General features: G+C 36.0%; 1 protein-coding gene across 5 annotated transcripts in view; it reads right to left on the reverse strand.

The window, feature by feature from the left end:
- The window catches only part of LOC100749773 (glutamate receptor ionotropic, kainate 2), a 292766-nt gene that overhangs the window by 8593 nt on the left and 260894 nt on the right, over positions 1-23279 (reverse strand). For 4 of the 5 annotated variants that reach the window (XM_024371152.2, XM_033323708.1, XM_033323707.1 and 1 more), the window contains exons 8-16: positions 20395-20415; positions 19252-19404; positions 13806-14027; positions 10197-10488; positions 9549-9687; positions 4761-4898; positions 3007-3205; positions 1281-1512; positions 8-123 (exon numbers count right to left, since the gene is read on the reverse strand). In XM_024371152.2, coding sequence (XP_024226920.1) covers positions 8-123; positions 1281-1512; positions 3007-3205; positions 4761-4898; positions 9549-9687; positions 10197-10488; positions 13806-14027; positions 19252-19404; positions 20395-20415 — 1512 coding nt within the window. Of the gene's footprint in view, positions 1-7; positions 124-1280; positions 1513-3006; positions 3206-4760; positions 4899-7947; positions 8086-9548; positions 9688-10196; positions 10489-13805; positions 14028-19251; positions 19405-20394; positions 20416-23279 lie in introns of all 5 variants that reach the window. The other variant, XM_033323710.1, reaches the window with a different exon arrangement.

The following is a 23279-nucleotide window of genomic DNA, read 5'->3' on the forward strand; positions in this document are numbered from 1 at the left end:
TGCTCACCCTGCAAGATCCTCCGCCTCGTTTCTCTTTCCACCAGCGCGTCTTCAGCAAGTGCAGTTTCCCCTCTTCTTGCAGCTTTAAGATGGCTCCGCTGATGGCCGTTCTGTATGGTGAATCTGAAGTTCCAAGGTCGTTTTGAACAGCGCCTGTTCTACCGGCCGGCATTTATCGCGCGCGTGAAACTTTTTTGGAAAGCGTAATCGGTGTTATTGTTTTCATTGATTTCCATCCATCACATTGCACCCCTTGGTTTCAATAGAATATGATACTCGAAGACCCGGGAATAAGAGAAACGATGGAGTATTTTCGAATTTTCAGAGTATTTGTTTGCAAATGTTTGCACCGCTCTGGCAGAAAGTTGCAAATATGGAGGAGGGACGCGCCAATGGCTTGCAGAGAATTTTCGTTTATTTTTGTTTCAACAAATGGATGGCATTTGGTTTTTTCGAGTAATAGAGGAATTTCAATTTTGCTTCCCTTTTTGTGGAAATGCAAGCATTATTTGAACTGTTAAAAGCCATATTGATCAACTACATACATTGAAAATAGGGAAGAATGATGTTATATCTCTCAACACCGTGTTACAAAAAATTTACCTTAGAATTTATTGTTAGTTATCGTTATTTATGACACGTAATAAATAAAATTGAATCGGAAAGGTAGATAAAATTACGAAATTTAGGAGAAGCGGCGTTAATCAATCTTCCTTCGTAATGATATCTCGGAAAAAATGAACTTTTTTGTAAAAACTTTTACACGTGTAAGACTTTATCATCATCTTTCACGTACCATTGACCAAACCCATTAACGATAACAATTAATCAACTGTTTTTCGCATTAGGCCAAATATTCACCATAAATTGATCAGAACTCTTACAAATGATCGCTGACCGGTATCCTAATTCCTCCATAAATTCTCGGAACCAACATGAAAAATTATCTTTCCGATTCGACGCCGTTTATGGGATGAACCATAAATCAAGGATATACGCGTTGATCGACCGAAATAGCCCGCACCTCTATCTCTCATCAGGAATTATTCGACTGCGCTTTAATCGGCTAACACTTTATCCAATCGATGAGTTTATACGTCTAATCGTGCATATAGGTCGACTTTCTCGGAAACTAAAGTAGGTCGCGGACGATAAAATTGTATTCTATATTTTCTTTTTATCTTTCCATAGAAAATCATCTCATGGTCGCCTGTTCGCGTTATTCAGCTGGATCTTATATTGATCGCGATTGTGATTAAATATCAACTTGTTTCACTTACTTGGCGGCATGGCGATGCCGTATCCTTTCGAATCCAAGAGGCCGCCGACTTGGGTAAGATCACAGTTTCTCTCGATTACGTATTCGATGGAGGTGGATTCCATTAGAAACGCGTAGCTGCCTTTCCCCTTGACCACCCGTTCTACACCCTCGACGTTGCTAGTTGTAAATACCGTCGGCTTTGCCGAATCCATAAAGGACCACATACGCTGGTACGTCGAGAAATTGGAATCCTAGATCACGCCAGGAATTTCATGGTCGAGCACGCGTGCCATTAAACGGTGGAACGTCGGTCGAAATTGGTTAATCTTCAAGGAGGCCTATTACACCCGCCGACGCCCGCCTGCGGTTTCACCGGAAATCATGCGAAACCCCTATCGCGACGATCGATACGTTATAACGCGTGCCATTTTCGTTTCTGTTGGATTCTACATTTTTTCATCTATTTTCTCGCTTAAAGATTAACCGTTCCACATGTGAGATTTACGCAGGGTGGTAGATATGAAATTAGAAAATGCGTTGAACAACCATAGTCGCTCGTAATATACAGAATGTAATTGTACTCGCTGGTAAAGGCGAAAGAGCCAAACAGAAGAAAACATTATTAATAAATGCAGGTTGGATAATTAATATCGATATATTAATGTTAATATTAGGATATTTTTCCTTCCATTTGGTGAATGCTCTTTAATTTTAAGGTGCTGAATCCTTTCTTTTTACCACTCTGTAGTTTACTTGGAATTCGTATAAAATGTGAAATGTGAACATTTACTTATTTACAAATATAGATCATTTCTGCTGTATGATCTTTGAATAAAGAATAATATTTAAAGAAGAAGAAGGCGCTTATAATATAGCGTTTTCTTAATGCAGCAGATGAGTTAATAAAAAGTTAAGAAAATTTGTAGAAATCGTGCTGCTTCCGTATTTCTTTTTCCTCCTCTGGCGTAATCTGTTGTAATAAAGTTTCATAATACCGAAATTAAACGGGAATTAACGTTAAATAATGGCTGCGATGTTTTCTCAAGCAACACGCGCTCTCCCTCGTGTTTCTTCTCGTTTCTCGCGAAGTTATGCTCCTCCAGTCTACTTATGAGCCATTCTCTGATACAATTTCAACATCGTAACACATGCTGTTTGATATATGCACGATTTATCGATGGACGCAAATGGTCTACACCATCGTTTAAAAGTATCTGAACTCTTATTTATTTCTGACAAAATGTATCTTAATGAAAAAATTAAGAACGAATTGAATTCCAATAATTTCATTTCTTAAATAATCATCTCTACATGTATTAATAGAATATTGTGACACGATTACACCAACTATGACTCTTACAAATAATTTTTAAAAATTTCTTAAATAAAATTATTTTCTATAAATATGAAATTCTGATTGATCAATTGTTTTCTTAATTTGTCACGTCCTACATAATAAATTTAGAAATTGTCCTAATATTTATGAACAAAAGTGTATATAATAAATAGTAAAAAATATCATAGCTATATTTTTAATAGATACTTTAATAACTCCACAAGAATCTATCTATTGATATCTAATTATTAATCTACCACGAATTTGTATACCTTGATAAAATTCATATATTACTACTACAAAGTAGATCGACCAAAGTGCTCAGATACTCATGAGCGGTAACGTACATAACTCAAGACGATTTTACGTTTGTATAGCGCTCACTCATAAGTTATTCATCTGATCTTACCCTGAAAAAGGCCGCAGTGCTGCCTCCTTTGAGAGCCCCGTATTTGATTTTCGTCTGCTTTGCAAGATCCTCGGCGCTCTCGATCGGTGAATCCATCCTCTCGACGGTGAGGAACGCGGCCAAGTTGGCAGTGTACGAAGAAATCATGATCAAAGTGAAGAACCACCACATGCCCGCCACTATGCGCGTTGACACGGCTCTGGGAAGAAGAATTCAAGCGGTGCAATCGGTATTTTCAACAACGATAGTCGACTCGAAATGCGTATTTTTCGCATGAATTTAAAACAACCGCACTTCATATTTGTTCAAAGATCGAATTTCTATTCCTTCAAACACACTTCAAGCGCATATACGTGTAACTTTGGAAAGAAGTATGTAACAAAGATTTTACTCTCTATTTCGTAAGTTTCGATATATCTTCGTGATATTCGAGAGGCATTAGATATTTGATTTAAAAATATCTCAAAATTATCGAGACAAAGTTCAAAACACGCGAAATACCATGACCAATATGTACAGAAGTCATCTAAATGCATAAAAAACAATAAATACATCAAGCTTCTACGTTGCAGCGTCTCATGCAGTTCGCGCAACCTTTTCTTCAACTCTACGCATAACAACAATTAATATGAATAAAAGAAAGACTACGATAACCGTTCGAGGATAGGGGCCGTATCGTAGGAAGTTCCGGATAACAAATATGATCCTTCATCTAACAGTGAAAGTGTTGAATGTCCGATGCGATGAAGTTGTTGCTGCTTCCCGAAACTACTCTATATTAACCGAATTACCTAAATCAAATCCTGATTCTTGATCTCACGGCTTTACACGCCTTGTAAACTTCACGAAAACTTATCAGACCCTTCAAGTATCGTTGTGCCGCGGTGTTCTCAGTTACTTCGCGGTTCAGTTTCTCGGCTGGAGGTGGACTCTAGGGAGCAGCAACAACTTCGACTAAACGAAACGGTCGCCGTAGTGGTCGTGTTCGTTGCCGTCTTTGTCGACGAGACAGAGCGCTAGCTCTGGCGATAGCAAAGCACGTCGGCAAGTTTTCGACACGCGAACGTGATCGGTTGCAGCAAGCCTACGATATAGCATATCCAGGATATCGTCACATAAGATTGGGTTAGCACCTACGGCCCCGAATCTCGCTCTTCCCTATCCCAACTAAACTTCTATCATCTCATAATTAATGCTATTACACTTAGTATTGCTGTAAACTAACATTGCTGCGTTCAATACTGTTTGAGGCTTCCGCATATAAGCCGTATTCAAGAGGAAAATGTTCCCAACTCTCCACTAGCATTACATTTAGTTCCATCAGAGATCGAAGGACACATTGATACTGATATTTATTGTCAGTTCTCAAATATTGAAAACCTTTCCATTTTGGATACGCTTGCATTCGGAAACAGTAATGTTATTTAGAATACAATGTTAAGCGTAACAGTGTTAATTATAAGAACCCAATACGTAAAAGCCTGAAGGCTCTTATTCTATCACTTTCTATGCCTAGGTAAACCGTGACCGCGACTAAATTAGTTAATTAAGTAGTTTAAACGCTCGACAGTTGTTCTTTGTCTAATCTCTCGTATGTATTACTGTCTCTATCTTATGTTAGTTTGACATTAAACAATTTCGCGACGAATTAAACGGAAATATCACGCTCGTATTACACACGAGCACGTAAGTACAGAGAGATATATATTATTATTAGGTTGTTTGACTAGCTGTGTTTTCTTCGTGTCACTTACTTCGGCGCTATATCAGAGCCTTGCTGCATGAGCGAGCCTATGGTGAACCAGAGCGAGTTCATCAGGGTGAACTCGTTCTCGAGGACCTCGGACTGTCCGTTGCACGGATGGGGATTCTCCCACTCGTAAGGGCTGAACCTGCAGACACGTGAAAGGAGAAGGGAGAGGATTAGACCTCAGAGTCGCAGCACGCGCGTGATACCACGGATTCAATCGATTTTAATGTGTTGATAATCTTCGCGCTCGTAATTGTCGGATTACTTGAGACCCGAATTTAATATGAGAACTGAGATATAAGTAGTATCGTATAGAGATTTGATGAACAAGCACACAGAGAAATGTTCTTTTCGCACTCAATTTGAATTTTGTTCATATTTATGATATATGCACTCTGTACGTAAATAGTTTCATGTAATCAATGCAAAAAACGAATATGAACAAGACATAAAGCAAAATAATATTGATTTCTTTTATTTTGTTTGTTTAGTATAGCATTCATTTATAATTTCTAACATTTTTGACTGATTTTTTATTACCTATACTAATTTCCCTAGCATTTATAAAGAAATCTTTGATATATCTATATGTATAATCAACGAACTGATGCGAAGCAGATATTGTTTGAAATTTATACAAAATTCTGTTTTCAAGTTTTACTGGAAAATTCTGATAAAAAATTCTATAAATATTTAAGTTCTCAAATATTTTATAAAATGTGTTGAACGTGTTGACTCAATTAGCGAATTTGTGACAATTTTATTCGCTTGGGCAGTTAATCTAACTCATCAAGCTACCCCAAAAGTCAACAAGGTGAGGGTGCTGGTCAGGCTGAAGGGGAAATACTATGTTCACTGATTGATGGCGCAACCATGTACCGAGCTGCGGGTTTAACCCTTAAACACATAGTGTTGCTATTTAGTAACATACCTGCACTTCCTAATATAGCACACTATTAAGGCATAATGTTTCATAAGCGCGAATAAATGTTTCCCCAAAAATAAACTGTCCTCTTTTTGGAGCATTTTTAATACTTTTAAAGTGGATTTTAAATATTAAATAAATGAAATATATAGATTTTATAAAGTGGATTTCTATAGTTTCATGATACATAAACTGGAATTTTCTCTAAAAAATTACATCTGAAAAAGACATGCGTTTATTGTATTGTCCGTGCAAGTACTAGTGTCTAATGTACGAGCTGTGATACAATAATAATTCATCAGCTGCATTGATATAGAATTTGGGAATCATAAATTAATATTTAGGCCTTAACTTTTAACTTTGACAAGAGAAGAGATTGAATAATAGTTTTAAAAATTGTAGGAAGTAGTAACGTGTGTGTGCCAGAAATCTCCGTCGTAAATTCAAGAAGCTGAATTTAGCTGTATACTGAATAATGACAAAGACTTAATCCGAGCAAACAGACATTCGTTGCGTCCAATCAATGCCCTTCCGGTACTCCTTCGGTACTCGTTACTCCACGTAAAACTTTATCTTTAACTTGAAACGATTTCTCTGTTTTTAGAATTACACAGGAACATTTCCTACGCGGGAGCTCCTCGGCATTGCGGAGGATTTTAGAGATTTAGGTGGAAGCGTTAAGGAGACATTAAGGTCACCTTTATTTTGCATATTTCTTCTTTTCTAGGTCTATTCTCTTGAGGGCATGGTTTTGTCTTTCCTCGTTGGTATTTGATTACTATCATTAAGGAACGGGATATATTATGATTTTTCAATGAAAGCAAAAAGTCTACGACATCTAAATCTCCGAATGTTTAGCAAGATTTTTTTTATGTTCAGCTCATTTGTTTTTTTATTAAAATCACTTTACCAACTTGACTATTTATCTCATTATCTATGGTTACCATGATTATTATTACCATGATTATGGTTAACTTGATTATTCAAGTTAATGCAGTATCTTTAACTGGTAGTATTAGTCTGAAATAATATTATCCGTAATTAATATTGTGTTATCCAAGAATTAAAGAAGAATATTACGTTATTAACAGAATAACATTATTAAAATATCGAATGAAATAGGAGTATATTCTCGTCGAGACAATCTCCAAGTATGTTCTCTTTCTTTTGTAGCTGGAAACGCAGCTACGACTCTGAGGATCGTTGTCCGCTCGTTAATCGATATTCGTTTAAAATCTGTAAGTACTAGTCACGTTAAGGAGAGACTGCCAGGTAATTCTAAATCCTATGACACAACTTATGCGGCAATTGATCCGCTCAGAAGCCATACTGCTCAACTATATACATTAAAATATAAAATAAGTTAGTTATATATTATAAATATATTCTTTAAAAATATTTTGAAATTTGTAATTATTATCGCGATTAATTGCAAGAGTAAATTAGTTGTTCTTCAAAAACTTGAATATTAATCCAGTTTGTCAAAAATATTTACGAAATATGTAAAATCAATTTAACACCTAAGAAGCTCAAGTCTTCCAGTTTATAATTTATACAATCTTATCCGCGACATAATCTTCTGAAAATAACAATATCGAATCTTTCGCTTCTTGAATATCTTTCATACGAATTTCCATACATACGACTAAACAATACAAAATTTCACGATCTCATATATGAATCCTTCCGAAATAGTAATCTTCTCGATAACAATAAATTGATTCCTCTAACAATGGTTAAACCCCAACGATCTCTCCTTAGAATAATTTTCAGATATCGAACATGATTCTGATTCCTACGATCGAACTCCCGATCCCGATCGCAAGCGACCTTCGTCGAATCCGCGTAACCCGCAACAACCGATCCCAATTGGCCAGCTAAAAGCGGTTTCACGAAATCAGTCCGCTGAATAATTCATCCTCCTGCAGCAAAGGCGAGCTCGAGTATTCTAAGGCTGTGCGTTCATGGGACATGAACAAGTAAATCGTTACGAAAGTGGATCGTCGGTTACGTAGTCATCGCTCTCGATTTACATGCGTTCAGTCGACGACACGCCGCTCAAAGGCGGTGGAGAACAACGTGTTTTTAGGTCGAATACACAACGAAACCAGCTAGAGACGCAAAATAGAACAAATAAGAAAGACGAGGGGATAACGTAAACGACGGTTAAAAAACGAAAAAGAAGAAAAGAGAGGGAAGTAAAAAGAAAAGGATAAAAGATAAAAGGAAATGATCAAGCGACCGTGATGCCAATCTAACGGCTTACTTGGGCAGAATGTCACAGCCCTGCCGCATTAAGGATCCGATGGTGAACCACATGCAGTTGAGCAGCTTGAAGCGATTCTCCAGATGGTCCGGGTTTTTGTTGCACGGATGAGGATTGTACCACTCGTACGGGGTGAATCTAAACTGATCAACTCTAGACAACAGTCTGATCCTTTTCAGCGTGGATGCATCTGCCTTCTACCACGGATCGTTCGCCATTTACGTACGAAGATTAACCGCGTCGACAGAGCAGAAAAAGAAGACCGAACGGAATGCGAGTCAAGTCAGCGTGTACGTATGTTCCTTTCCTTCGTTTGCGTTGATCTTATATGTATGTATATACGTTACTTTTATTCGCATAACCGGACTCACTCGTGCTCGACTTCGAAATCACGTCGACCGTGAAATTAGAGTTTCTATGTATCTTCGAGAAAGATACTCGCGAGTCACCGTGAATTAAATACTTGTGCGTTATGTATGCAGATTATCAGCGAACGTATAGGAGAAATTCTATTTCTACGATCAATATCCTTGTGATAACGCAACATCTGTTTACAGAGGTGAATACGCAGAGTTTATCGAGGCTAGGATCGCTAATAATTCTTGTAGCGTTCGGTCGATTTAGCACGTTCACTGTCCTGTACATCATTCGTGATTCACACCGCTCGATTCGGGCGTGTCCTCTGCATCACGCCCGATATAGGCTATCTTTCATGTAGGTATATGCAGCGTGTTTTATGCATGGAAACAATCACTGGTGAATAGCGTTTATTTAAGACGTGTGATAAATAGAACTGATAAAATAGAAAAAACATTGCTCGTTCGCTATAAATTATGAAAAAAAAAATATATTACAAATGAAATCAATCACAACTGACTTACTTGGTGTAATTCTTTAAGCATTCTGAAAAATATTGCTGCTTACAACTGGATCCATATTCACCATATTTTCTTCAAATTCTTGTAACTTTCACTTTAGTTACCTTTTCCCGTAAACAATAGAAAGCTTAATAATATCATCATTTATGACTTCTAAGTCTTGGTCGAGGATCACTATCGAAATATTTTTATAACGGTTATTGATATTTCAATTGTTAAGAACTTAAGAGTTAGTTGTAACTTGGTGATCGATTTTCCGCTAAAATCCACTGTAATCCAGATCTTTTACCGAAGAAACTAATAAATGCAAAATAAAATAAAGCTTTATATTAAAATGATACATCCTGTGTAGTATGATTTAAAAATGCGACATAACAGTAGATCTTATATTAATTTTTGTTTGATAGAAAAATAACAATCTACAGTACGAGCAATGGAGAAAGATAAACGATTTGATTGAGAGGCATATCATTGGAATGCGAACGAAAAATACCTGATGAATATGAAACGTTTGGGCAGTGAGCGTGTTAATTTGTCTTATTTCTCTATCTGAAAATTAACGCGGGAGATTTGTCGAGTTCTCAATACAACGAAAGTCTAACCGAACGATAAAGTATACTACGTTCAGAGATTCATTCCTATCGAGTATGTAGTTCAGATGCAAAATTTCACCGATGTCGGTACAATATTTTTATCGGAGCTTGGTAAGATGGATTTACTTGCCTAGCGAGTATGAAGAGCAGCACAGAGACGCCTAGATAAGCTGTCGCCATATAAATCCAAACGTCGAGGCTAAGCGGGCTGAGGAATGAGAACAGATTCGGTGGCTGCTTTATAGGCTTACGATACAGTATGCTGATCCCTGTAAATTTTAGATCACATGTGTAAATCCATCGTAAAATTTGAATATATAGCGTCAAAAATATTCGTATGTTGTTTATGATATAATGAAAAGATTTTATTAAGCAAAATTTAAAAATGGTACAAAAGATATTTAAAAAAATGGTATAAAAGTAAATTTTAAAAATGAAATATGTACGAAATGTAGAACTTTTAAGAATTTGAATATATGTTTAAAATTTTTCCGAACACATTTCTTTTATAGACGGTTAGTAAAAAAATTAATTACTCTCATTAAAATATCCATATTCCATTTTATAAATTTTTGATCCTTCTTCTAATCCAAAATTTTCCACAAAATTTCAACTGAAAGAAAATATACCATCGAATCTTGCTCCATCCGGTGATGGAGTTTTCAAATATCTCAAGAATCAATCAACCCCGTTACATGTAGAGTTTTACGATCGTTAAATCAATTCCACGCGATGAGCAAGGTTCTTCTTGGAATCGTAGATCAAACTGATCGCTCACCTAGATTCATGAACGGCATGGTGAAGTCGACCGCCTGTTCCCGGTCGTACGTGATGGTTAGATCCGCGATCGCTAGATCCGCCTTCTGATCCAACAGTTCTTTCATCATACCGTCCCACTCTTTCGTCTTCTTGTTGTAGGAGCCATACCGTCCATCCGGTACCAGGCGGAACGTATAATTGAAACCGAGAATCCTCGATATCTCGTAAATCAAGTCGACGCTGTAGCCCTCGAACTGTGCGTTCCCGGTCAGCTTTTCGCTCGAGTCCTTCCTCATGCAGTATGGCGCGCTCTATGAGATTAGTAAGCTAATTCCAGTAATCGAATAAGAGATTCTTTGACAGTGTATATGTGTCTTGTGTGTGTATTTTGAACTGCAAAGGTAGTATTTAAAATATCCTATCTATGTTTATATAAAATTTTCTTATTATCCATAACCATATCATATATGAAACATTTTTGACAATGTTTCATCTGGAAGAAGTGGTACATCTTATATAATATTTGTGTTTGTATTGGAAAACTTGTGGAGTGATTGTAAAATTTATATTATAAATGAGTAAAAGTAGAAGTATTTTGAATTTTCGGACAAGCAGATCTATGATGATTTGAAAAACTATGAGCTTACAATTGTAATTACATGTGTGACAAGCATAGAACACATTTTTGTTTCGGCTCTAATTGAAGTGCATAAAACACTGCGTCCGATATTTTGCTTGCCATTATTATTTATTACTATTATCACTACTATTCAGATACTAATACTCGCTATTATTCAAGAACCTGGAAAGTTATTTTAGGATTGGACATTATCATTGCTAACAGATATACAATTCAAATTCAAGAATTTATCGATTAAAATCAGTATAACATGATTTGGTGCAAAATCATAAAATGATTTGTGACTTTAATTAACAAATTCTTTCATCTTGATCGTATATTGGCTAGCAAATGCAACGTTCAATTCTACGATATGCTTATAAGGTATACCAGATAAAACATTCTGACAGCATTCCATGTCGAGTACCACGAAAATGTCAATAAAACACAAGGTAATAAAGCACGACGTGAACATGTTTGGATATTTACAAATACAGATATGAACAGCCTGTTGACTGTGCACAGCAACGAAACGCAATGCATATGTGAAACTATTGCACTTAACCTAACCATATTTCGACGAGTAATAAAAATTCTAGAATCACACAAGCTCCTTTCGGACCCCAACACTGCTTAATTCACAGAGCTGTGATTGAATATGCATGCACGCGTTCGCAATTGAAAGGGTTGCACTCTCGTGTCGACAGGATTTCTTTCTTTGTTCAAAAAGGAAACTCGTTTGATGGAACGCGAGGAACAGATGATAACCTCTGCACGCACAGAGAGATGAAAACTCGCAGAGTTATTTGGTGATTGCACGAATGGGTGGCTGGGTGCTCCGCGCGTTTAGAATTCCGCGTGTCGCTCGCGAAATGACGCGTTTACGCGAAACGCGGTAACTAAATGCCGGCACTGACGTGGAATTTCGTAGGAGCTTCCTCGAAATTGATGTTGCGGGCGTACGTGGCCGATTCTTGAAAAACTTCGAAGCAAGTTTCTGGGGGAAAATTTGATCGTAATCGTATTTCGTAACTCTTGCGAAGTTCGTTTATCAAATTTGTGGACTTGCTATGAAATATTTATATATGTACATATTTTGTATTTTGTGTTATTTAAGAAAATAAAAACGAATAATTGGGGATGATAAATTACTTTGGAGATATGTAGTTACGTTAGTTGGAAGTTTGAATGAAGATGTATATTTAAAATGGAAATTTTACTTCGTAAAAAAAATGATGTACGCGTGAAGGGAAAATGATGTGCAAAAATAACTCATCTTAATAATCTAATAATCTAAATTATCTTATTACAAGTTGTCATATTCGAAAAAATATATATATAGATTAATTTATCAAGAATATTTTATTAATTAACTCAAAATTAGAAAAGAAAAATTCGAAAAAATATATATAGATTAATTTATCAAGAATATTTTATTAATTAGCTCAAAATCAGTGTTCTATAATATTAGGACTTAGATGAAAAAATATTATTTTCGTTTTTAATTTTGTTTCTATAAGAAGTCTCATCGTATCCATTCGTGCAGATGGAGTATTTTCGATTCCATACAGCATACACGTAGATGAATATAATTTTCAAATGTTTAATGCAAAGAAAATAGAGCGGAAAATTTCATCGTTTCAAGAGGCTAGAACAGAATTGTACGTTTAACAGTCCTTAATAATTTATCGTTCTCTAATACCACTTCTGTCAACAAGAGGATAGCTTTTAACTCGCAGAAACTGGAGCGTAACTTTCAAGAGCGCAACGAATTAACGTGGTCCACTATTCAAGCACGTCGACGAATAATCCGATTAATTTCGTCGTAAATACAGGGTGCTTAGACGTTTAAAGACGCCAGGCGTTAGATTGTTTAAGTTTCCAACGGCTCGGTGTCTCGTCGGATGCGCAATGAGCACCCTTATCTCAACTACCGCAAAACTCAACCCAATTCAACTCTGTCGGACTTCTTCCAAAGGAAGACAACTTTCTTAGCCGGTTAATACATTCACGAGCACTGCATTACTTGTCGTCGTAATTATCGCGAGAATAAGTGACACGGTCGGCTAGCTCGTCATGAAAACTTCAATTAAATCGCGTATCCCTTCGCCGTTTCTGGTTTCCTGGTTTCCTTCTGGTTTCCTTCGTCGTGGCAAGAACTAGTACCGAGAGGTGACGGTAGTACTAGGGAAAAGAGACAGGGAGTCAAAGAGAGAAGAAAAGCTAACGAGTTGGCGAAGGCGACGAACGAAAAAGGAAAAGAAAGTGCGTCCACTTCCGCACGGCGTTCGTTGAACTTCGTTTCTGTTTCCTTTTCATTCAGGAAAAACAAACAGTCAGGATTTTAACGATACACGAATGATTTAGGTGGCAGTGGAATGCTGAAACACCGAGGAAGAGAACAATTTTTTAAATTCAGATGAGAGAACCGGCGCAGATGGAGGTCGGACCAGGAGATTTGAGGGAAATCACTTTACTTGATTAAAACGAGGATGAAATGTCCTGGTTACTTTGAAAAGTTGACTCGAGGATTAGAGATTCCGTGTGTGTAAACGTGGGATACGATCTATTTTTTCCTGTTCGTTTAAACATGTTCGCGTTCATGTAAGCGAGTGTTCCCGAGATTTTAGAAAATGTATGATAATGACGTAAGAAAATGATCCTAGGTAATAAAGCTTTTTAATTAGCGAATGGGTAATTAATTTAGCTATGATTTTAAAATTCCGGCTTTAAAGGACCGAGAACGTCATATTAGCTTCGTAGATTTACGCGTAACCTAGATTTCATCTTGCAGCATTGGGGAAAAAATTTCGCAACTTCTATTCGTGTAATAAATTTTAAATATTATTTGCAATACATTAACGTATACGCTCTGAGAATAATTTTCTATACATTCTTAGAAGAATTAATTATCTTAATGGAAAATACTTTGTTTAATTAATTTCTAATAGTTACACTTCATAATAATCGTGAAAATCTTAAAACAGTGAGTATCTTTTAACCACTTACCAGTATAGTTGTTACAATGAAAGTTTTGTTTTGAAGATTCTCCACGATTTGAGTGTACTCTTCCTTGTAACTCCTCGTAAAATTTATACCCTTGGTGCTGTTCCAGGTCCCTATCTTCTTCAGCCCCTCCTTGTTGTTCAGTTCGATAATGTCTAAAATGAAGTCTGAGCGAAATCCTTGGTGATCGAACTTGATAATTCCTGTCAACCCCGTCATTTCGACCTAGAAACAAATATTAAACACTCTTGACAATTTTCAAAGGAAAACAAAGATGATACTCGTAGACACCACTTATTAACTGATATTCTCATCCTGTAGGTAATACGATTTTTCTAAGAGTAAAGATTTTATGAAAGAGGAAAGACACGGATCAAAAACTTATTAATTAACTACAATTTGGAATTACCCGCTACCTACTTTTTCTCACACTCAGCAGGACAATTTTCTTTACAACTAAATTACATTAAAATACCTCTCCTTAATCATCATGTGAAAATTAACAAATTTAGACTTATCATATTTCTGCGCGTAGCATTTGTTTATAATCGTAGTCATTATTTCAACCTCTTCAAGATATTATAATTACTATCGAAAAATATTTTCAAAAAATTTGATTTTCCTCATATCTCCATATGTATATATATGTATACAAATAAATTAACTAATTTTGATACACTCCCAATCCATATTCAACCCCTTTGGAGCTATCGAATTTTCCATTCTACGAAGGCAAACGGTATTCAATATTTACAAATGGGGGAAATTCGAAACGTTAGAGTGGAGACGACTGGTTGATCGAGCGGACGCAATATGAACCGCACATTTGCGTAACTGAGCTAGCTGGCGTAATTAAACACGAAATTCTGGGTGACTAGCTCTAATCAGTGGATCACGAGCATATCGCGCGATTGAGCTCAGCCCCGCGATCGACGCGTGAAACGATCCACGTGAACCCACCTTCCTTCTTGTTTTTGCTTCCGATTATTCCTATCGAATCGAAAATTTCCCCCTACAACTGGAAAAATATTCAAGATCTGTTCAAGCAAATCATTGCATAATGAAACTGTGATCGAGTCGCAACGAGGATTTCCAATAAAATTTAGCGTTGAATCGAGCCGCGTAGCCAGAGGAAAATTAGCGGGAAGTTGCCATTACCTGCATAATTACCAAGGCAGCCTTGATACGAAATTTTCGGCGGCAAATTGCGTTCGCTCGTGTTTCGCGTTCGAAAGCGCCGCCTGTTCCCGGTTACGCGCCGCGTAATTAGTAGAATTGAAGGCAGAACTGCGATATGAGTCAACCAACCTGATGAGAAGTGTTTTTCTATTCAACAAATATTATTATCGCTTCACACCGAAATCGTGCGATATTCACACGGCTACGTTTGCGAACTCATGTTTCATCAATGATAACACTAACAGCAGACATCGTTAGCAGATGCAAATATTGAAAAAAATAAAATAAACATAAGAGAAAATATCCAGATATCCAGGGAAGAGATACAGTTATTGCAGCCACGACTCGTTATTGATCCGGTTGATATTTGAGGTAATCGAATTTTCTGTTTACGGTGCTAATTGTTGCAATGTTCTATATATCTTATTCATTACTCTTTATATTGTTCCATTGTTCCTTTTGTGCCATATTTGGAAGAATAATGGTAGTTTCATTATTTCCCTCTGTGTTATATCCTGAAAATTTTCTGCGATATAGATTTATGCCAATTATATTTGTATTGGATAAAAAGGAATTGCGTTAAAAAAGGATTTGCAGAGGAAAAATCCCTTTGTGCGCACAGGCATTTTCAATTTCCATTTTATTGTGTCCCAATTAAAACTGCTTGTTAAACAACAACGTTAAAACTTCAAACAATGTTATCTTGAGATGGTTTTAAAGGGAGTACTCGTAGCCCATTCGAACCTGAATCGTGCTAACTACTCGATCGAGAGAACTTTTTGTTTCAGATACTGATGTTTTAAACGATTAGAATACGAATTTCAATGATATTCAAAACACCCAATTTGCTCGAGTGTTGCATGGTACTTAACAATATATTCTTGTAGCGGTCTAAGCTCGTTAAAGCTCGTTCACTAAATGATGACTGCTTCTAAAGCTCTTCTGTCTTCTCGGCTTCGATCATTATTATCTTCACTCATCTTGAGAAACAAACAATTTGTCTTCTACCAAACAAATCGTATTGCTATTAACTGCTTACGGCAAGGTACTTTAAATTACATAATTTTTAGAAACTCATTTAGAATGGTTCGATATAATATTTACATTATGAATAACTACTTTCTTCCTAATACGCTGCCGGACATCATATTAGGACATATATTCTATATATCCGCGTTATATATTTGAATACCGTATATTTTTATTAATATTTCCTAAGACCATATTTTTTCATTCTTCAACATCGCTATCTTGTCTCCCACTCTTATGTACGCTTCTTAACACGTCAACTTAATCATTATCTATCGTAAAATACCCCAATGAAATGGAAATAGATACAATAGTTATCAAAAAATAGGAAATATTGTCCTCCGTATTATAAACGTTGTAGAATAGCAAAAATAACACGGACAAAACTAATTATCTCAAAATAATTCTCCCTTCTACCAAGCGCCAAACCTAAAACCCCAACACTCCGCTTCTAATATTCCAAAAGGAATAATCTCCATCTCCCTATTAATAATCCTGTCAGCACTTCCTACGAAGGTAGAACCAGAATCCACTGTCTTAAACTGCAGGTCACTAGGTCGACTTCAACTTCGCCTAACCGCATTCGTGGTCGCCGCGGACGTCATCGAGGATTCACGGTCACAAAACCGCGAACTATAATTTGTCAATGGGAGTGACGGCTTCGTTTAACTCGGGAGGTAACTTTCCATTGTTCAGTGGAACAATCGGGAACCGTGGAAAGATCGTGTCGTCCGCGTGCGGTATGAAGGCGCATAGTTCCCGCAGACATTTGCATTTGCACATGGCGGCACTCGTGGCGCCCGTTAATAAGCAGAGAATCCCAAACAGAGAGAAACAGTCCGATTAAGCATATCGTTATAATGGCTTATTACATTGGCTGGACGGCCGATCGATGACCATAATTCCGCGAAATTAATTTCCCCCTTCTGCATGATACGTTCCCGATAAACCTACTAACCTACCTATCTCTCTCGACCTCTCATGGTCTCTTCGTCCTCTCTCTGTCTCTTTATCTGCGTTTGCAGCGATAGAAACACCACAACTGGCTGCAAGATGCCTATCGACAACGGAACATTGTCGCATCTGTTACACGGGACGTTTTTGTCGTGGTGAGTTCGCTTTCGAACGATTTGCGCCACTGACAAACCTCTAATTACGCGTCCGCGCAATTAGGCTGCTTGTACGCGACGTTACTATCCTGTTTTGCATATTTCGTATCAATACCGCTTATTTATCTGCGGCTAGTTTAAGTAGGCAGAAGCGTAGGTTGCGCGAACTCTTCGTTTGATTGTGTAGCTGTGCAGAAATGCATATTTTTTGGGAAATAGTTGCGAAGACGTTGTTAGCTGTTGGTTGGTTTTAGTTCGTGTGGCTGATAACGCAGGCTGTACTGGTTTCTGTGTAGGGATAAGAAATGGTGAATATGTATGAGATATAGGGGAGAGGTGAATTGGTGGATGATTTTTAGTGTTTGCGGTGGGGTTTGATTTGGATTCCTTTTAGATTAATTAGCGGGAATTGATCTTGATTTAATTGCTTACTTTTGTAAATATTTTTAATATAGAAAAATGGCAATAAAAAAATTCAAAAAAAATGTTTTAATGAAAAGTATTCGATTACTTTGAGATAAGATAGGAAATAGTATGAATGAGATACGATAAAAAGTAAATGAAATGTTTTTAATGTTTGCGGTGTGGTTTTTCTTGGAATGGTTGGTTATTGAATTGATCTTGGATTGATCTCGATTTAGTAGTTTAGTATAGAAAAATAATAACAAAAAAAACATTAAAAGACATGCTTCAATGGAAAAGTATTTGATTCAATCGAAATAAAAACTTCTACAGCTTAGCAAAAGTAGAAAAAAAAACAATCACAGTGTTGGAAGTTTAAATTCGTTTAGTGTATTAATCCAAGTGTGAAATCCGTTTTATTTTATTATAAGAAATTTCGATTTACAATAAAGCACGAACCATGAGATTAATGGATTTAATAGCTGATAAAATCCAAGTGAAAATCTCAATTTACACGGAAATGGCGTGAACGCGACAAATTATACAGCGTAATTATATAAAATTACTTAATTACATCGCGCATCGTAAATTGCTCGCAGTTTTGAAAATTTAAACTGGATTTCGTAATCCCGCGAGGCGATGTAGCGGTTTGAGGAGTGTTTTCGCAAAGCCCATGAGAGACGAGGGAGAAAAAATTGCTGCAGCTACGAAAGCAGCAAGCTAACCCGATAATTTCCGCGTTCCACTGCAGAGAATTCCTTTCTTTCCCTTTACCAATTACGTCATAGGCCGACGTTCCCATCGGTATATCGAATTCCCGACGTCATCGTGACGCGAACATCGTTTCCTGAACGTTCGACTCGTTTTCAATTGGAGCTTTTCCAACGATATCGCGATAGGATTAAGGCTCCAATGGAATTTCCCCATCCGTTGTGACATCGTAAAGCAGCTGGCTTTGTTTGAACATCTCCCTCGCGAACAATCGTACAAACACATGCTGGCTTCTTCTCAGGCGTATAAATGGAACGCGCGAAATAAGATTTCCACGCGACAAGTTAAACGTATTTTAACATTAACTATTATTTTCATTTTCATTTATTCCAGACGTATTATCGTATCGATTGGTTAATCAAGTTTTTATTTTATTTTACTTATTACATTGCAAATTTTTATATACATTTATGAAAAATTTTTAAATGGAATAATATAATAACATAGAATGCAGACAATATTGAAATATATATAAAATATTCGAGGCGGGGTATTATAACATATGTCTTATTTTAATCACTGGATTACGGGCGTTTCTGCATTTATAGGAAAAACATAATATGCAAACATATGTATATGAAATATTCATGTTAAGGCACGTATTGCCATATTTAGTGGGTGGAACAAATCTTTATTTCATTTTCAGCTCTTGAATTACGCTCATAGAATTATTAAATTTTATAAATTTCAGCAGAATATTGACCAAATTTCTTCAGATTATTTTCTAACTTTTAATTTCTAAATCTACTTTTATCCTCCGATGTATCGTTTAAAATTAGTATTCGAAACGTTTACCACTTTCTACAACTACAACTTCCTAAAATATAAGTCAATAAATACACTAAAATAATATCTAACTGCGCATGCGAAGTTCATTTATAGCTTTTCATCTTTTATCTACATTCAATACGATAAGTATATCTATACATAATTTGCGATATTATAGCTCAAATACTCACGATTTTCATGTAGTTTATGAGAGAGTATCCGTGGGGCCAAGTGTCGGTGGACTCGCAGGAAAGCGGTTTGATGTCGATCTGTTGGGATGTATCCAAATCGTGCAGTGCTTTCGCAAATAAATGCACGGCGTCGTACATCAATGATGTTTCAGTCTACAAGATTCAGAGACAATAGCCAAACATATTACTCTCATGATAATTAATAAATCGTTCGAACAAATTTTTGAAATAATTTTTACATAAAAATCCGTGTCACATAAATCAGATTACATTTTCGAAATATCGATTTCTATGATACAGGATTGCATTAAGCTGAAATTTTCTTTCATAACAAATAAATTGTATTGTTATTTATATTATCTGTGTTAGATAAAAACGAGACAGCATTGTGAAGACTTTTACGATCTTGCAATAAATAATAGTAAACTTTACTTAATGCATTTAAATTTCTTGAATTGAGATCAAAATCTTCTGAAAGCATCATTCAACCAGCAACGTCCTTGCTTGTATCGTGACTACACTTTCTTTCCTTTGAGATATACAATATCTTCACAGGATTTTACCAGACATCATTCCTGGAGCCATTTAACCGAGAATCAGGTATGTTTCTCGCGTGTGTGGTATATGGTCGGATAGTTAATGCAAAATTAAGTAATCTGGTTAACATGGAAACTTCACACTGAGTTTTTGTGATTGAATTTATATACAACATGAAGCTTATTCTTTAATGTAATTAAGCTAATATAAAATATTCAAAATATTTCTAAAAACTTGAAAGCATAACCGACATGGAATGACTGTGGAAATTCTTCGTAAATTTTATCAATGTAACAATAATCAAATTATTATTGCAGCAAACATCAAAATACTCTGATTAATTATTATATAGCCGTAAATGCTGCAAGATTGCCAGTCTATATCTTAACACACATATTGTATTAAAAGTTTCAATTAACGTGAAAATACTCTGTACAAATTTTCTGGAAGTTCGTTTAAATTCATAGTACCTACCAATTCTCGAAAATGGCAATCTCAAGAATTTAATTTCACAATTCCTTTAATTTCCTGTGAAAACTTTTTTTAATACTTTTAACATAACATCTAGTTGCTCGTAATTTTAATCAGAGACTCGTTGTGTCTTACCTTTATGCAAGTGAGGTTGTTCTGTTCCAGGCGTGCATGAAACAAAAATATTCATTATTCGATTACAGATTCTTCGTGTAGTCATAAAATTACTATTCTAAGATTAATAATGATAGTGTAACATTAAACAAGTATATATATACAATGGAAGCTAAAAGAAGGTTTAAAACATAAACAAAAGTAGGGAAATTTTATTGTTACAAACAGAAAATAATTTCAGTTACAGTCTTATAAATATTTATACCTAGTTATATGTTTACCACTATATATTATCTGTTTCTTCGATTTCCTTATATGTTTTTTGAGCAATGCATTAATCATTGAACCTTTCTCAATATACAGAAAAACGAAGAAAAAAAAAAAAATAAAAACGAGTAACGATCAAAGCAACTAAATGACGATTACACTAACATAATCCAATTATTAGATACAAAAAGACAAAGTTCAATTTTATACGCAGATGTTCTAATGTCACAATTACATTCAAATTGTACGTTAGGCACCAGAAAACGGATACTTAGATGAAAACGTTTCGCGTCTTAAAATTAGTCAGTAGGTTCTACGTATTTTATTGTAAGAAGGAAAAGTCCACGTTCTATCGATCAGAATCGATCATAGTGTCGGAAATAAACGATTGCCGACGTTTCTTTATCGCAGACGTGATCGAAAATTAATTATCCCCCTCGCGACCGTAACCACGGGGAAAATACGGTAAATGAAAACGTTCACGTGCCGCGGTGGAAGGATCGTGAATCGAGGTGTAAGTACCGACAGACGACAAATAACAGGCATTTCCTATCTATACTTACTACAGTTGTCAATAGCAATATGCGCGTACCAATTTATCTGTAATTCAACGGATATACTGATCATTTGTCACGTGCACCTAATTAATTATGATTTTACTAAGTTAGTGTCGCTAGCAATCTAGTAAACTCGAAAATCGGAACGATGCCTTTGTGGAATCGACTTAACGTCAACTATTGTATAGAAATTCAGAATGAAATTTGCATTTGGTATAACGTATTAGTTTGGTCCATATGAAATATTACTTTCTCAAATAAAAGTACAACCATATACTACACAAAGTTCCTTTAAAATATTTGATACACTATTTCGAAAGTTGATTCGGTTTCTTGGTATTTTTATTACAAGTCTTCTTTGAACTAATGATGATTTATCAGTATAAGAAATAAAAAAGTTCTTGAAATGGATCTGCTATTGTTTCTTCATCAACAGATTCCTTTACAATAATTTATGTACTTCATGTAACATTGCATATGTATATGCATATTACATCAATTGTAAAATATCTTCAAATAATATATAATTCATGTGTTATATGAACAATCTTGAACTACGTAGAACAGAAATAGTAATAAAAAAATAAGAATGAAATAATTCAGGATATGGAATTCACATAGACCCAGGTGACTCCAAACAATTCATTTCTTCGTCCAAATATCTTTTGAACCGTATCTTCTTAATGTTATTTTTTAATTTTTTAAAACATTTAACAGAAACGAATACAGATATTACTATTGCCACTTCCTCCCAAGTTATCTTACGTATATAATTCTCTAAAAGCAAGTTATTTAAGTGGAAACGAGTCCAAGTTATCTAACTGTACCCGTATGAATACAAACTTCAAAGCCAGGTTAATTGAATTCATGCTTAACGATAAATACAGAAAATTCGAAAACACTCGAAACATTAGAATGAAGGGGCTATAGAAACTGGTGTAACACTATTACAGAAATAGTAACATGGTTCTAGGATTGAACATTAAGGTAGTTCTTTGTATCGATACTATACATGCCAGTAGACGTAGCTCGACAGTCGTAAAAGAAATTCGCAGACCAGTTCGAGGGCAAATTGAATTTCGCGGGACAGAATGTAGCCTGGGTAACCGGTGAATCGCAAAAGGTTTCGCTATTCGTATCCTGCCACGGAAGCTTCCATGAATCGGCCAATAAAAAGAGACGACGAAATTTCAACTCGTCCGATTTTATCGAAACCACGCACGCATTCGAAGGCACGCGTGCTTATTATCGGATTCCATCCAGCCGAATCTTTCGGCTGCGCAAACCGTGATACGCGCCATCGAGGACCTATTCTCATTTCTTTTTTATCCATAGAACGATCTGAATTCCGGGGAACTATTTCCAGACCTGCTTCTACCTGATGAATTTTTCAATACGGTGCATATCTCGATCTATACTTTTCTATCGTACGTTTTTTTTTAAACTAAAAAGAAGTTCTGGGGCAAAAAAAAAAAATTATGAAGGAGAAAATACACCGTTCTATGTAAGGTTCGCCATCGTCGAAAATTATTTTGCAGCGCAGAAAATACGTGTTGTGTCGTCAATGTTCACACGTGTAGCTCGATATCAACGACTTTTAAAATAACAATGTGGACTGTATGATTGTTAAAGATATGTGTGAGTACGAAAATAAGTGTAAGTGCAAAATGAGTCCCTGTGGTATTTTTACCAAGTTTAATGTCTGCTCTATTATGGTTATCATACTGTCAAGGTGTGAAGAAATGTGTCACATCCGCATCTTCGTCCTCTTTATAAGGGGATAAGATGTACGAAAAGTTTATCCTGACAGGGGTGATTGAGCGCTGATTAATAAACAATTACTGGTATACGAGTTAGCCTTTACAAGTTTCCCTTCTAGTAAAATTGCATATAGAAAATCTGAAACTTTAAAAGCCTAAAATTAAATAGCAGAAAAGTCACGTTTGTGTCATAAATTCGGCATAAAACCAACCATTGCTACTGTGTTAACAAAAATTATTTCGCAGCGCAGAAAACACGAACTTTTCTCTCGTAGTCGGTGCTCCATCTCCGAAGCTGATTGCTAAGCAAGCCTCCGCCTCC

This window comes from Bombus impatiens, unplaced genomic scaffold, assembly GCF_000188095.3.
Source record: "Bombus impatiens unplaced genomic scaffold, BIMP_2.2 scf_1117, whole genome shotgun sequence".
In the NCBI taxonomy this organism is placed as follows: Eukaryota; Metazoa; Arthropoda; class Insecta; order Hymenoptera; family Apidae; genus Bombus; species Bombus impatiens.